Source organism: Cervus canadensis, chromosome 19 (genome assembly GCF_019320065.1).
Source record: "Cervus canadensis isolate Bull #8, Minnesota chromosome 19, ASM1932006v1, whole genome shotgun sequence".
NCBI classification, from domain to species: domain Eukaryota; kingdom Metazoa; phylum Chordata; class Mammalia; order Artiodactyla; family Cervidae; genus Cervus; species Cervus canadensis.
Genome location: NC_057404.1, coordinates 9,273,517 through 9,289,509, shown reverse-complemented (window position 1 = coordinate 9,289,509; position 15,993 = coordinate 9,273,517). Strand labels below are relative to the sequence as shown.

General features: G+C 39.3%; 1 protein-coding gene across 3 annotated transcripts in view; it reads left to right on the top strand.

The window, feature by feature from the left end:
• NWD2 (NACHT and WD repeat domain containing 2) overlaps positions 1-15,993 on the top strand; it is a 216,176-nt gene that overhangs the window by 189,209 nt on the left and 10,974 nt on the right. For all 3 annotated transcript variants that reach the window (XM_043438725.1, XM_043438726.1, XM_043438727.1), the window contains 2 exons: positions 7,725-7,928; positions 11,060-11,204. In XM_043438725.1, coding sequence (XP_043294660.1) covers positions 7,725-7,928; positions 11,060-11,204 — 349 coding nt within the window. The remainder of the gene's footprint in view (positions 1-7,724; positions 7,929-11,059; positions 11,205-15,993) is intronic.

The following is a 15,993-nucleotide window of genomic DNA, read 5'->3' as shown; positions in this document are numbered from 1 at the left end:
AAAGAAACCAGAGCAGATGTATGACTAAAGGTAAAATTTTATCTCTACTTACAGATATAAAAGCTGAAACCCAAGGAGGTTAAGTGACTTTCTAAGGCTACTCCTAACATTTTGCCTTTTACTAACCTCAAAATATTTTTTTATTTTTGCATGCATTAATGTCTCTATGTCTATATATCCTATTTCAGATACTCTTGTTTGCGGTACATGAAACACAGACTCACTGTGGGAATGGATATTTTTTGCCCAGAAAGATGCAAGATGTAAATTATCATTATATACTGACAATTTCATCATGGGTATCTGGATAATTGAATGACATGAAAAATGCTAAACATTATGTTCTAAGTATATCTGCTAACATCCAATCTTGGCAACCATGAATACAAGAGTGTATCTCTAATGACTGAGAGATCAACAGTTATCTTTTGTCTGTTGGTGCCAAACATATCTTTCTCAAAGATCTTATCTAGATCATCCTTAGTATGGACATTATGTATTTCTAACAAATAATGTTTTAGTCATCTGTCATTATTATTTCCAATTCATCCGCTGTATTAGTCACAGTTCTCCACAAAAACATAACCAATAGGAGATTATAATATAGAGGGGTATATATGTTTATGATTATAAGAAATTAGCTCATGTGATAATGAAGGCCAAGAGGTTCCATGATCTGCCCTCTGCAAGCTAGAGCCTCAGGAAACCATCATGTAGTTCCAGCCTGAGTCCAAAGACCTGAGACCCACCAGTGCCTGTGGTAGAAGCCCCAGCCCAAGTGCTGGAAAAGACAAATGCCCCAGCTCAACACAGTCAGGCAGAAAGGGACTTTTTCCTTCTTCCATCTTTTTATTCTATTCAGACCCTCAATGAACTGGATGGTGTCCACTCATACTCAAGAAGGCAGTCTATTAACACTTTACTCAGTCTGCTGATTCAAATGCTAATCTCATCCAGAAACACCCTCACAGACACACCCCAAATAATGTTCTGCCAAATATCTGGGCACCCCATGGTCAAGGTGATACATAAAATCAAGCATCATATCCCCCTTTCTCCAGTTTCTTTGATTCCCTGTGACACAGGACACAAAGAATGAGTAATCGAGTTGCAATCCACTGCTAAATAGATTACCTTGTGTTTATGTTTAGAAAATCTTCAGTCAGTTGTGAAGGTGTTTCTTGACTTTGGACAAACATTGAGGAAATAGCATCAAGTGTGTGAAGTAGGTTCAGACGATTCTTGGAATGGTTTAGTTGTCTCATTCGGCAACAGAGTACTGACTATAAATGTTGGTTGTGAACTCCAAGGACTACATCACAATCATCTTCATCTCTCCACCCAATGGCAGATAAAACGAATGCAACATGCAAGGCCATGACACTCAGCATCCTGCAGTCCTTGTCAACAGTGGCCCCTGGACATGTGCAGTGCATGCTTGCGCAGACATGCATGATGGCCTGATAGAAGAGTCATCACAAGGATGTAAGCCATCTGCAGGCACTCTCAGGAGGGAGCACAGCACCGTATAACTTGATGAAGTAGAAAGAATGAGGTGACTGAAAGCCCTATATTCAAGCGTTAGTATCTCCACGTCTTCTTAGAGAAGTGGTTTGGACTCGCCAGGTGAGGTCTGTGAGCCTGTGTCCTCTGCTGCCGCTCCCTGTTTCACAGAATCGTGAACATTAAATGAGATCAAGCACAAGAGAAAATTGTATATATTAATGTGAATTTTATCCCTTCTCCAGGGGGTCTTCCCGGCACAGGAATTGAACCAGGGTCTCCTGCATTTTAGCAGATTCTTTACCAGCTGGACTACCAGGAAAGCCCCCTAAGAAATAATAGAGAAGCTTAAGGAAAGGAAGGAATAGTTTCACCTACCTTGCATTAGTGACAGGGTTGAAGGGACTGGGGCATTTGAAGAGTATGTGCTTCAGCTTGTTATAGTATCAGTAGTGGGAGGGGACGCAGGTGATGGAATCTTGCCTTTCTCTTCCAGCTTTCCCATGAGTGATGGCTCATCAATTGCCCAGGGAGCAATTGCCCACCTGCCTTTGAAGCCGAGCTTCCATAACCCCAGAAAGACTGTCCTCACCAGTCTCTCCTGATACCCCACAACAAAGTAAAAAGAGACATGCTGAGCTCGCCAACACCATGGAGAATACATCAACCTCTGTTTTCTGTTTGTTGCAAGAAAAGCTGCATGACATCAGACTCAGACCCCAAAGATTCTCAATTGCACACCCAGGCAGAACTAACCATAAAGAACTTGCGGGGGAACAGGAGAGGACAAGGACAAGGGAAAAAAATCAATGTTTGTGCAAAGGAAAAGAAAAATCAATTGAGGGGAAAGAAAATGTTATCCCTAAGCCTTTGAAAGCAGTGGCTTAGATGGAACCATATCAGCATAAGGAAGGAAAGGATGATACAAAGAATAGAGAGTCCTTTTACACTTAAGTTCTCAGTTGCAAGGAAATCAATAGCTCAAAAACGATTTTTTTTCTAAAAAATTGAGGTGAAATTTGTATCACATAAAATTAACCACTATAAAGTGAACAATTCTGTGGCATTAGTACACTGACAATATTGTGCAAACACCACCTCTATCTAGTTCCAAAGCCTCTAGAAGTATTTCTTATGCTAGAATTTTATGTACAGAAACTACACTAGAAATTTTTCTTAGACTTTTCAATCATTTGGGCTTAACTCCTAGATTGTATTTAAGCACTCAGTTGGATTGTTGCTTGCTACCTAACTAATATTAGACATCTTCAGTATTTCAAGATGGGCCATTTGATTAGGTGAATGGGAGAGGCAATTATAGGTTTCCACAGACAGGAGAAATCCCATACACTTATGTTCAAGTGTATATTGACAGAGTATTTAAACAACTCAATGAAAAGTTGAAAATTATTTCAGCCATATGCATTTCTTTAATTCAGGGTCATGCAGGCACACTGAGCAATGGTATAACTAATATATATATGGACCGCAATGCAAAATCAAATACAGTCCCTCAACTCTTCATCAGATTTCTCCAAAAACTGGTTTAACCAAGCTGTTTGTGCAAAGGAAAAGAAAAATCCTCTAAGCAGTGGGTGAGGTGTATCTTTATCAGCACTTAAGGAAGGAAAGGATGACACAGAGAGTAGAGAGTCCTTTTACACTTAAGTTCTCAGTTCCCTCACTTCAGTTCAGTCGCTCAGTCGGGTCCGACTCTTTGCGACCCCATGAACCGCAGCACGCCAGGCCTCCCTGTCCATCTCCAACTCCCGGAGTCCACCCAAACTCATGTCCATTGAGTCAGTGATGGCATCCAACCATCTCATCCTCTGTCATCCCCTTCTCCTCCTGCCCTTAATCTTTCCCAGCATCAGGGTCTTTTCCAATGAGTCAGCTCTTCACGTCAAGTGGCCAAAGTATTGGAGTTTCAGCTTCAGCATCAGTCCTTCCAATGAACACCCAGGACTGATCTCCTTTAGGATGGACTGGTTGGATCTCCTTGCAGTCCAAGGGACTCTCAAGAGTCTTCTCCAACACCACAGTTCAAAAGCATAAATCAGTTCTCTCAAGACTGGTTTAACCAAGCAAAAAATTACCTTCTTGAATATTGGGGTCAGAAAGATGTAGAAAATCTGACTCTTCTGCTGTTATGGGAGTGAACAGTCTACTGACAGTGGACAGAAAATAATGCTTTCTTGGGCATAGTTTCTGTAGCTGCCGTAGGGCCATCCCTGTGCCGTGTCTGCTCTCCGTGGCTGCAGGGCTAAGGAATAGTCTTGATTAGGAAACCAAGACTGAACCTCCATCCTGCCACTGACACTTTTATTGTTAGCGTTTTAGACTTAGTCCTGAATCTCTCCCCCTGCTCTGAACCATTGACCGTGGAAGCTGAACTTTGTAATTGAGTTGGACTATATCTTCCTCTAAATTGACTGTTGCCATTCCTGACAGATGCAGGTATGCTATGTGTGTTACCTTATAACTGTAGCCACATAGAACCCCAAAAAGTCTTCCTGAAAAGTGTGGTAGCAAACTTCCTTTTTACAGTTTCTCTTTTTGCCATTTTTCAAATAGTGAGATAACACTGAGACAGAATCCTATTTGGGACTACTGAGAAGTAACTGCTTCATGATTTATGAGCATCCTACCCAAAGGAAGAATCAATAGACAGAAGGCAAAGAGTTGGGGAGAAGAATCCAATAAGTAACTTTAAGCCTATCTCACATTATTACTTTTCTGAAGTTCTGTGTTAGCACTTTATATATAGCAGGCGCTCAATATAATTTGTTATTTGAATGGGATAAGGATATTTTTTCTTCTTTAGTAATCTCCACTCTAAGGAATATTTTACGTTACTATATTGATCAAATAATGTTAGTATTTTGTGCCAGCTGTTCAACTCAAATAATTATTTTTAAATAGCCTTCGATTTTTTTTTTTTGTAATGATCTGCTGTTCCCTGTCCTGTCCCTTTGGTGCTTGCGAACCATTACTCACGAGACCACATATGCATTGCCCATAGCAAGTGGTTCTTAAAGTCTATTGAGGAATCAATAGATTCATTTGTAACCACATTTTAAAATTCAGAGTTCTAGGTTCCCCAAGCCCAGTGGTCCTTAGGTCTGAGAAGGAATCTTGTAACCTGCTAACAAACACCCTAGGTGATGTGGTGCATGTCATCACAAAACATATTTCAGAAACTGATCCATAGATTTGATCCTGGCCTAGACTCTGTGACCAGCCTTATTTAGAGCAGAGAGAAGATGAAGAACCAACAATAAATTGATAATATAGAGATGATGGTCCTTCCCTGGGACATGATCTTGTTTCACTAGTTGCTATTATGTCCTCTTTCCTACTTCATGCCTGAAATCCAGCTGGTATTTCCCTGGATCTTGGTTGCTGAGTCCATCATATTCTTAGGCTTTATTGGTTGCTGGCTAAAGAATTGTCAATTACTAAACCCCATATTTAATGTTCTGGCTGTTTACCAAGTCTTTCATCCAATGACCAAACTCCATTGTTTGCTTTGGGAATTCATCCAAAAAGTCCTACCCCTACTGTTTAGAAGTCCACTTAGTCCCTCCCTTGCCCAGGTAAGTTTGCGGCTAACTCTCCCAGCATGAAAACCTCACTCTTCACGACAGATATTTCTGACTGAAGATCCTGACTATCCTTATCCAGAATCAGCCAAGAGGAATAGGACACTCAGCAGGCTGTGCTGTGCTGAGCCACTCAGTCGTGTCCGACTCTTTGTGACCCCATAGCCTGCAGCCCACCAGGCTCCTCTGTCCATGGAGATTCTCCAGGCAAGAATACTGGAGTGGCCATGCCCTCCTCCAGGGGATCTTCCCAACCCAGGGAACGAACCAGCATTGCAGGCGGATTCTTTACCATCTGGGCCACCAGGGTAGTCCATTCACCAGGCTCCCCTTAAAAGGATCATCTCCGCCTGTATCTGTGGTAGAATGAGAGGTCGTGCCTGCTCATTTAGCCAAGTTTAACACAAGAGATTTTAGAAGAGGAATTGTTAAGTGAAAAACACGTCTAAATGGTATTATTTTTGTTGCATACAGCCTGTTGTCATGAATAGCCCTAAACAAATGCAGATTCAAATAAAAGTGCTCTTAATTGGTGTTCAGGATTGAAGTGAAGTTGCTGACAAAACTGGTACTTTCCCAAATTGTTACTTTACCTGCTGAGAGCTGAAATACCATCTTTTCACAAATGATGAAGTTTCAAATAAGAATAGAACAAACTCCAAGGATATCTTCCTCTGTCTTGGTTCGTTCAAGTAGTCGATAAATATGCTTCTTAATACTTTCTATGTGTTAGGAATAAAAAGCTCTGGTCTCTACCCTCATGAGGTTTATCATCTTATATTACAGCTTAGGTCATGAATTTATGTAGGAAACAGGTCTATCCAGGACTTTTCTTCTCCCACCTGCCTGTCTGAGAGGAAAAGAACACTCTGGGTTGCAGAGATAGTAAGAAATGCTCCCAAGGAAGCCAAACTATGATTCACCTTCCAGTAGGTAGACTTCCAGTAGTGGAAGCTTATGGCAAAGGTGCTAGTCAACAGGAAGAAAGGATGAAGATGACCATAAATTAAACAGAAATCTTCCTATGGATATTATAAAGCAGACCAACATGTCTTGGATAATATAGATCTGTGTTAGAGTTCTGTATGTTCCTTCTATTTCCACCAGATAAGACACTGAAGATTAATTGAAACACCAGGTGCTACGTAAGCTAATATTTTTGACAGCTTACACCAGTGGTTCAGACACCTGGAGAGCTTGCTAAAACACGGATTAAACTCAGCTATATCAGCAGAGTTTCTGATTCAGGAGGTCTGAGATGGGCCTTGAGAACTTGCATGCCTAACAAATTCCCAGATAACACAGATGGTGCTGGTCTGAGGACATTTTGAGAACCATGGGCTTAAGCAAACACTCAGAGGAGCCTTTGAAAGTGTTGCTCCACGAGGAGTACAGACAGCATCATCAGGCTTAAAATTGTTAAATATCTGTAGTTTTTCTCACTATAAAATAATACATATGTATTGCAAAAAAATTTTAATACAAAAGCAACAAATTCATAAAACAACCAAAGTAAACTTAAAACCATTCAGTGACAAGTCACCATTGGTAACCTTGCTGTGTGTTCTTATAAAATCTCTATGTGTATATGTGATGTTTATGTCTGTACATATATATGATCTCTTTCTCATATATATATAATGCATATACAATATCAGATTCATCTTATACATACTGCTTTGTAACTTACCTTTTTACTTAATAGTATATTATAAACATCTTTCTACAGCAATAGAGTTCTAAAACATAATTTAGCACATCCTTTGAATAGAGATACCAAATTATGTTTAAATGTACTCAAGTGTTCCCACTTCCTGGACACTTAGGTTCAACTCCTTTCTGTTCAAACAGGTTCAACATAAATATGCTGATGAGTCGTTATATACATCCTTAATTATTTTCTAAAGACAGATTTCCAGAACAAAAATTGCCAAAACTCATGTATTTTAAGTCTTTTAGTATGTATTATCAGAAATAATACAAATTTCAAAGAAATACTGGATCAATTTACACACCCATCAGCTCTACAGAGGCCTTTTCTTATATGTCCGTAACACTGAGCACAGTTTCCTTTGCTAGTTTAATAGAGACAAAATGATATCTTGTTTATATTTTTTATTTTTTTCAGTTACCAGTGGGATCTGTCATATTCAGTGATTTCATACTTCTTTCATTTGTAGCTGTGTAAATCTGGGGCTTAGAATCAAACTATTAACTCTATACAAAGCAATTTTTGTTTGTGAGTTTATATGTTTGATATTTCAGAGTCCAACAAATCATTTTTCTTTGTCATGAACCAACCAAAATTCTCAAAATGGGTAACTTTCGTTATATTATGTAAACTCTGGGGAAATTTCTTTGTTACAAAATTCAGTAGTTTGGATTTGTCCAATATGCAATCCCAGCATGTGAATTTATTATTCTACAATATAAATGGTCTAATTTTACTTACAAAATAATCCATGTGAAAACATATCCACTGTGATTAAGAGAGACAATCGATGGAATGAAGTATCTTGTTATCTATTCATTAATATTTATTGCATGGTCATATGACGTGAACACTAAAACAGACTTTCTTGGTGATACACTAAACTGAATTTTCCTGGTGATACACAGGGACTATTAGGTGAAAAATATGGGAACATCCGAATCCCCGGAGAAGTTGAGGCCTCAGAGTTTGAGATGATCTTGGACGCTGCCGTAGAGGCGAAGCTGGACACCAAGCTACTGGAAGAGTGGTACTGTCGGGACGAGAACTCGGTGCCGGCCGCTTATTACCTCAGACCCAAATCAGAGATGCTGAAAAGCAGTAAAAATGCAGTAAGTTATCTTCCTCTCCAAAGTGTGTCTCTCTACATTTTTAAACTGTTTGTCACCCGGGGTAGTTTTTCTCCACAGCAAAGGCACAGCAGACAGAAAGTTATTCTGCCCTGGACCCTAAATTTCTTTTTAACAACTAAATCCAAAGCTAAGAAATCTTCCAAATTCACCTTTCTTTTTTGACATCTTAGACTTTCCTTCTGGAGTCATTTCCTTCTTCCTGAAGTATATCTTTTGGAAGTTCCAAAAGAGTGATAAGTTCTGTTTATCTGAAAATATGTGTATTTCTATCATCTCACTGTAACGTACATATATTCCAATTGGTATATGTTGTGCTTCCTACATTTGTGAATTCATATATTCTATCAGTTTTAGAAAATTCTCAGCCATCATCTCATCAAATACTGTCTCTCCTCTCCTCCTTCTTTCCTCTCTGCTCTTTAGTTGCATGTACAATAGATTGCCTCACTCTATCCTCCATATCTCTTTTTAAAAATTGTTTAAATTTTATTAAACTATAGTTGATTTACAGTGTGTTAATTTCTGCTGTATAGCAAAGTGATTGCTATACATACACACACACACACACTCATATACATACATTCTTTTTCATATTATTTTCCATTATGGTTTGTCACAGGATATTGAATATAGTTCCCTGTGCTATACAGTAGGACCTTGTTGCTTATCCATCCCATATATAATAGTTTGCATCTGTATCCTCCATGTCTCTTGATTGTCTTTCACATTATCAATTTCCTTATCTCTCTCTGCTGCTGCTGCTAAGTCACTTCAGTCGTGTCCGACTCTGTGAGACCCCATAGACGGCAGCCCACCAGTCTCCCCCGTCCCTGGGATTCTCCAGGCAAGAACACTGGAATGGGTTGCCATTTCCTTCTCCAATGCATGAAAGTGAAAAGTGAAAGTGAAGTCGCTCAGTCGTGTCTGACTCTTGGCGACCCCATGGACCGCAGCCCACCAGGCTCCTCCATCCATGGGATTTCCCAGGCGAGAGTACTGGAGTGGGCTGCCATTGCCTTCTCTGCTTTCTGTGCTACTATCTGGAAAGTCACCTTAGATATTTTTTCCAGTTTACCAAATTTCTTCTTCAGCTGTGTCTCCTCTGTGCATTGAGTTTTCAAGTTCAACAGTTATATTTTTAATTTGTAAAAGATTTCTTTTGAGGGTGCAGTCTTTTAAAACTCTGCCAAGTTATTTTTTATAGCCTCTAGTTTGTTTGTTTTTTAAATTCAGTATGTTCCTTTAACATTTCATACATTATTAATTTATTCCCTCATGTCTTATGTAGAACCTTGCAGAGAGGTTGAGGCATACATGAATGTCACAGAAACACAGTCATTGTCTCTTCTCCAGCTTTGTTCCCAAATGTATCCATCATATGTCCCCTGAAACTGAATGAAGGAGGTGGAGAAAACAGGTGGGCCTAATTATTGCCTAGGCCTTTTAAAGAGGTTGAAAAGAAGCCATAGGACTTCCCTGATGGCCTAGTGGTTAAGAATCCTCCTGCCAATGCAGGGGACATGGGTTTGACTGCTGGTCCAGGAAGATTTCTTATGTTTCAGGGCAACTAAGCCCAAGCACCACAACTACTGACCCCACATTCTAGAGTCCAGGCTCCTCAACAAGAGAAGTCCACCCATTGCAAATAAGAGAGTAGCCCTCACTTGCCACAACTAGAGAAAGCCTGCACAGCCAAATAAATAAAAAGATAAAATTTAAAAAAGAAAAGAAGGTGTAGAAATCCATTCCTCTTCCAAAGAAAATATCCTTGATAATGCAGTACCCAGGAGCTGCAAGAGGAGAAGAGCCCTGGGTTAGCAACAGTTCTTCATTTAAGACCCCTGTGTTTTGGCCATTCTGACATATAACAGAAAGCATTTTCTCCATGCAAAATGAAATCATGTCAGATCTCTCAGTTCTTCTTTTTCTTCCTCACATGTATTTTTTAAAGTCATTATCTGGAAGAATATGAAGAATACTGGGGTAAATCCCAAACCATTCACCAGGTAAATATGTCAGGAGTAAAGGCAGTAGCTGGTAAAGTAGATATCAAAAAACATGATACCTCAAGAAACCAGTTTTACAAAGCTGTAAAACTTACCCCTACATTTAATTGGCTTTAACTATTCCTTGTTTCTTTGAGTCTATGAGCATCTAGGGAAATTTAAATTATTGGCTGAACCACATTTCTGCATAAATTGTTGTTAAGTAAATGATTGTTTGAATAAGATTATCAGCAAGACTCTATAAATGTTACTTTCTTGGGAGGCACTCCTATTTTATTTCCTAGAGGATAATAAAAAATAAATGAGGAAGAAACAACTAAAGACAATTAAATAGTAACACATGAGTCAGTCAGTTCAGTTGCTCAGTCATGTCCGGCTCTTGGCAACCCCATGGACCGCAGCACGCCAGGCCTCCCTGTCCATCACCAACTCCCAGAGCTGGCTCAGACTCATGTCTGTGGAGTCAGTGATGCCATCCAACATCTCATCCTCTGTCGTCCCCTTCTCCTCCTGCCTTCAATCTTTCCCAGCATCAGGGTCTTTTCCAGTGAGTCAATTCTTTGCATCAGGTGGCCAAAGTATTGAAGTTTCAGCTTCAGCATCAGTCCTTCCAATGAACACCCAGGACTGATCTCCTTTAGGATGGACTGGTTGGATCTCCTTGCAGTCCAAGGGACTCTCAAGAGTCTTCTCCAACACCACAGTTCAAAAGCATCAATTCTTTCGTGCTCAGCTTTCTTTATAGTCCAACTCTCACATCCATACATGACTACTGGAAAAACCATCCTTTTGACTAGTCTGACCTTTAACTGTATTGAAGAGATGATTTTGTTACAACATTTGTATCAAAACTCAAGAGTGAAACACACAATATATTGAGAAAATCAAACAAACAAATCCTGTTTGGATTCACACTGTTATGTCACTTGGGCGAGTTCACATCACTTTCAGGGTACTAGGGAGAGTAAATGAGATACTATCCATTAAGCACCTGTCATGGTAAGGCCCATGATAGACTTTCAAATAACAATGGTTCTCTTCCTCTTAAATATTGGGTTTTCTTGATGATTTTAAGACTAACATCTCACTTTCACTTTTCTAAAGATGCAGCCTTCTACCAATGCTGAGAATGAGAAGACCTGGCAAGAGATATCACATGAGATCAAGAAGATATTTAAGACTGCTGTAAAACTGTTACATGAAAGGGGAAAGATGAAACACAGCCAAGCCAAGAGGTACCTGTTCTCAGGTAAATTTTTATGAATCTTCAGTAAACTGAGGAATTGATCACTGATAGATGTATTCACTGTTTCCTTTTATGGTTCTGCAAATTTAATAGTATTTACTGCCTGATGAAATTTAATTTTTCTAAATGTTTTTATCTCCTGGAGAGACAAGTAATCTTTTTACTCAAAGATAAGCCTTTACTTACTTAACTTGAGGAATTCTCCAAAAATATGACTTTAAAAGAAGTCAGAGGAGGCTGAATATAATAGACCAGACTCTGCCAGTATTTCTCAGTTGAACTGTTCATTAATTCACTTGCTCAGCAAACATTTATTGAGGGCATATATATGCCAGGCGCTGGGGCTACAACAATGATGAAGAAGGCAAGATTTCTGCTCTCCCGGAACTTATTGTTTAGTGAGGAGGAAATAAGTGATAGGCAAGTAATCAAATAAATGAATAATATCATTTCAGAAAGGATAAGTGCTAAGAATAAAACACAATAATAGCCTGATGAAGGCTGTGGGGTTCTTGAGATTTAGATAGGGCAGATGATAAGGAAATGACTTCTGAGCTAAATGGCAGAATGAATCAGAGCTGGCAGTGCCATATCTAAAATCGAGAATTCCAGGCAGAGGGATTGCCAGGTTCAAGATGCCTGAGACAGGAATGTGCTAAGCAAGTTCTAGGAGCAGGAAGAAGGTAAAGGTTGCCAAGCTCAGAGAAGGAGAGATGAGGTTAGAAGGTGGGCACAGGCCATAACAACAACAGAAATAATCAATAAACAGTCTATAATAGGAATAGAATAGAGTTTTATTCAAGCCAAACTGAGGACTGTAGCCTGAGAGAGACAGATTCAAGAAGCACTTGAATTGTGTTCTGCCTGACTACAAAATGAGGGAGGCTTATAGAGGCAAAAATCACAAAGTTACAGTATTCACTCTATCAAGTTGTTTTCAAGAATTATAATTAGAGCTGGCAAGAAGTCAGGATGCACGTCAAATAAGGACTGGTTGGGGTCTGAAATGGTCGCATAGTTACAAGGGTAGACCTTGAGATCTAGGCAGCTGCTAGCAGATATTATTTTGAGAATGAACTGGTGGTGTTCTTCCATCTGATACAGTTCAGAGCATTCAAGTTCTCAGTGATGCAAGAAAAATGTCTGAAACCACATATACAATGGCCACTGGTTCCATTTTGGATGCCTGAATCATAGATAATCAATTTTGATTTTTAGATGTATTCTTTCCTTTAGTGGTTAAATCAGATGTACAATGCATGTTTGATGGGCCAGAAGACAGGCTGTTCTATTTAACATACAGTTCAATCCAAATCAGGTATAAGCCAGAATGACTTCCTCATATTTCAATCTGTGAAAATTTCTTCCCATCACTGTGTAAGATGGGAAGCTATCAGAGGTTCGGAAGTAAGGGAGTGGCAGGATCTAGATTAGCCTTAAAATAAAAAATATCCCTAACTACTGAGCAGAGACTCACTTGTGGGCCTTTTTCAGCTGTGAAAAAGAGGCTTTATTTTTAGGAATTGCATAGGAAATCACATAACTGAAGGAATATGTCAGTCATAGTTTCCAGGCAATGAACACTCCTAGGTAAAGTAATCAGTTAAGTAACATTTATTTTAAGAGGTGATAGCAAAGAATTATTGAAGAAAAAGCAACAGTGGTTGCATTTTCAGACTGGTTTTGTGAATGATGTGGCAAAATGTTTGTGAAAACCTAAGAAGCACTTGATACCATTCACTGTAGATATGCCTGTATTTCAGCCTCAGAGAACATATGAATAATTTTGACAAATTCATTCTCCAGAAGATGTCAAAAATTAGGTCTTATTTTAGTTCTCCCTAAAAATGCTAAAATCAGCAGGAATAAGTACTATCTTTAGAATATACAGGTTAACATATATCCTTATTCCTCTGGGATCTTTTTGATCCATTTTTGAAGCCCTGGTTTTTTGTCTTTATCAAGGGCAAAACTACCCTATTCCGAAAAAATGTGCTGTATCAGGAAAAAAATACCAAGAGCAAACACTCTCCTATTCTTGATGTAAGAGACACCAGTTGGGGAGGGCATCCTCTCACTTAGAGTTAGACAGCCCAAGTTTTAAAAAATTCATAGGCAACTACTTTCTCTTAATTTTCTCCACGAAAAAGAACTTGATCCACATGGATAGCCATATGAAGATTAATAATTTTGTACTAGGTAGTATGAAATACTATACCTGGACTATTTTCTATTTGGGGTTACATCTCTAAAAGATATGCATGCTCATGAAATTTTAATTTATTTTACATTCCAACTCATTTTAAGACCGTGTTTGCACAGTGAAAATTGCTGAAGAGGGGCCAGCTCTTTGAAATGGATAGAGTATATTTGTTTTGTGCCTGTCTATCAATAACCAATGTGGTAGTTAGACCAGCCTTTTTGTTTCTTATTAGGATTGCAAGATACTCTTCAGCAATCACCATCAGGTAACTTTGGAAAAATAAAGGCTTATAACTTATAAGTGGAGTAGGAAATGGCAACCCACTCCAGTATTCTTGCCTGGAGAATCCCATGGACAGAGGAGCCTGGAGGGCTACAGTCCATAGGGTCACAAAAAGTCTGACATGCCTGAACACACATACACATTACTTGTAGGACCTGGAAATTACGAGCACATCTAAAGCCACACTGCAAGGTCACAAGCAGAGAGAGAGACTGAGCACACACATCTAGGGTTTTGCTTTTACTGGGCTCACTCTTTACTGGTAAATGTAAAACATAAAAGTGGGAATTTAAAGCACAGGAAGAGAGAAAAACAAGTGGCTGGAAAGGTTAGTTATTGAAGTCCACCAAGAGCTCTTAAACAAAGGAGTCTCAGTGAGGGGAACTGGCCTGCTCTATACGTGTGACTGTTAATGCGTCTATTCAAGATAGGTAGCGTTGAAGTGGATGCCTCAGCAATCAAAGCTCAAGTCAGACACTTGCATTATAAACAAACAAACAGTGTCCCACCCACCCCACCCCCCAAAAAAAATGTCAGGGTTTACACTACAATATTACTTTAATATTTTCAGAAAACTTCAAATAAGAATACCAGATAGAGGGATTTCCCCGGTGTAACACAGATGGCTGGACAAGAGATGGACCAAAGGCTGCTTTCTGCAATTCAGAATATCCAAATTTCTTGCATCTTCCCCTGTCCGCACGATAACAAATTTTTACTCTTCTACAAAAAGAAGAGGAGACATATGTTATATAAGCTTCCCTATCTGGCCTCCTGATGCAATTTTCCTGAATAAAACCTTTGGTAAAACAAATTGATTTGGGACTTCCCTGGTGGTCTAGTGGTTAAGGGTCCACGTGCCACTGCAGGGGACATGGGTTCAAGAAGATTCCACGTGCCTCAGGGCAACTAAGCCAGTGTGCTACAGCTACTGAGCCCACACACCACAAGTACTGAAGCCCGCATGCTCTAGAACCTGGGCTCTGCAACCAGAGAGGCCATCACAACGAGAAGCTCACGCGCTGCAACTAAATAAAGCCCATGTGAACTAACGAAGACCCAGCGCAGCCAAAAATAAATAAAATTAAAAACAAAAACAAAACTATACTGATATGAATGGCATAGCTTATTCAACACTGGTGGATATAAACACATCTCTTTTCCTTCGATCACAAATCTTTATCAATTGTTATCACTACTGAAAAAATATTATCACAGAAGCTCTGCTAAAAGGTACCATTTTTAAATAAAATTCCCACCTCCCTTGATAGTTACTTTATAGAATATACCTATGTTTCGTTTTTGCTTGATGTTGGAGGTGTGGCCAGTATATTGAGATGGTCTAAGTTACAAACACCCGCATCTCCTACCCCCATGCTTCCACGAGATCCCAGCCCAGCAGTCATCTTCCCTGACTTCTCCAAGTGGATTAGATTTCCCAGTTGTTTGCTCTCAAGGCACCATGTCATTCAACTTCCCAGGCATAAAAATAATACATTTATTTGTGGGACTCTGTGATTCATGTCTGCCATCCTCCACTGGACTATAAGCTTCATAATAGCTTTTTCTCTCAGGATTCTGAATGTTTTCTCCCACCACTATATCCTAAGCAACTAGCAGCATGCCTGGTACATAGCAGATGCTCAGTTAAGACCAACTGGATAAAGAAAAGCAGAGGGGAGAAAACAAGTTTTAAAAGACTGCTTGTTTTAAAATTCATGTCCATTGGTTTAATTATTTTATTTTTTCCCTAAAATTGTGCATAATTGTTGCTTTTTATTAGTACTGATACAATTTTAAATGTTCCTATGGGGCCTCAAATGATTTAAAAAGTATATTTACTTTTATGTGAGCATATGTACTGTAAGCCCTAACATGGTTTATCTCAGAAGAAATAAAGTTACATACTGAGTCATTTTCTTGTTCCTGCTCTGATGGGTGTAATGGGATTTAACAGTGACATGGATAATGGATAAATGAAATTAGCACATAATTATATTTTGAACAGCTTTTACATTTATAGTTACACATATATGTCTGGGGTATATGCATCTCAAACAAAATGGTGAAACCACGGTGGAGTAATGACCCATGAGGAAGAAACAGACCAGATGTCTCACGTGGCCTCTTCCTCATTCTCTCCTTGCCCCAGTTAGTTCCTGCTCTCCACTCTTAGAACCTCTGGAGCCTGGGAGGGAAGCCAAGCGGGAACTTAGAAGAAGCAACTATAAACTCAGCATGCTTGCTTTCTTATGATTATGTTCAACCTCTCCCTCAGGTCTTGGAGGAAATTAAACAATTTTATTT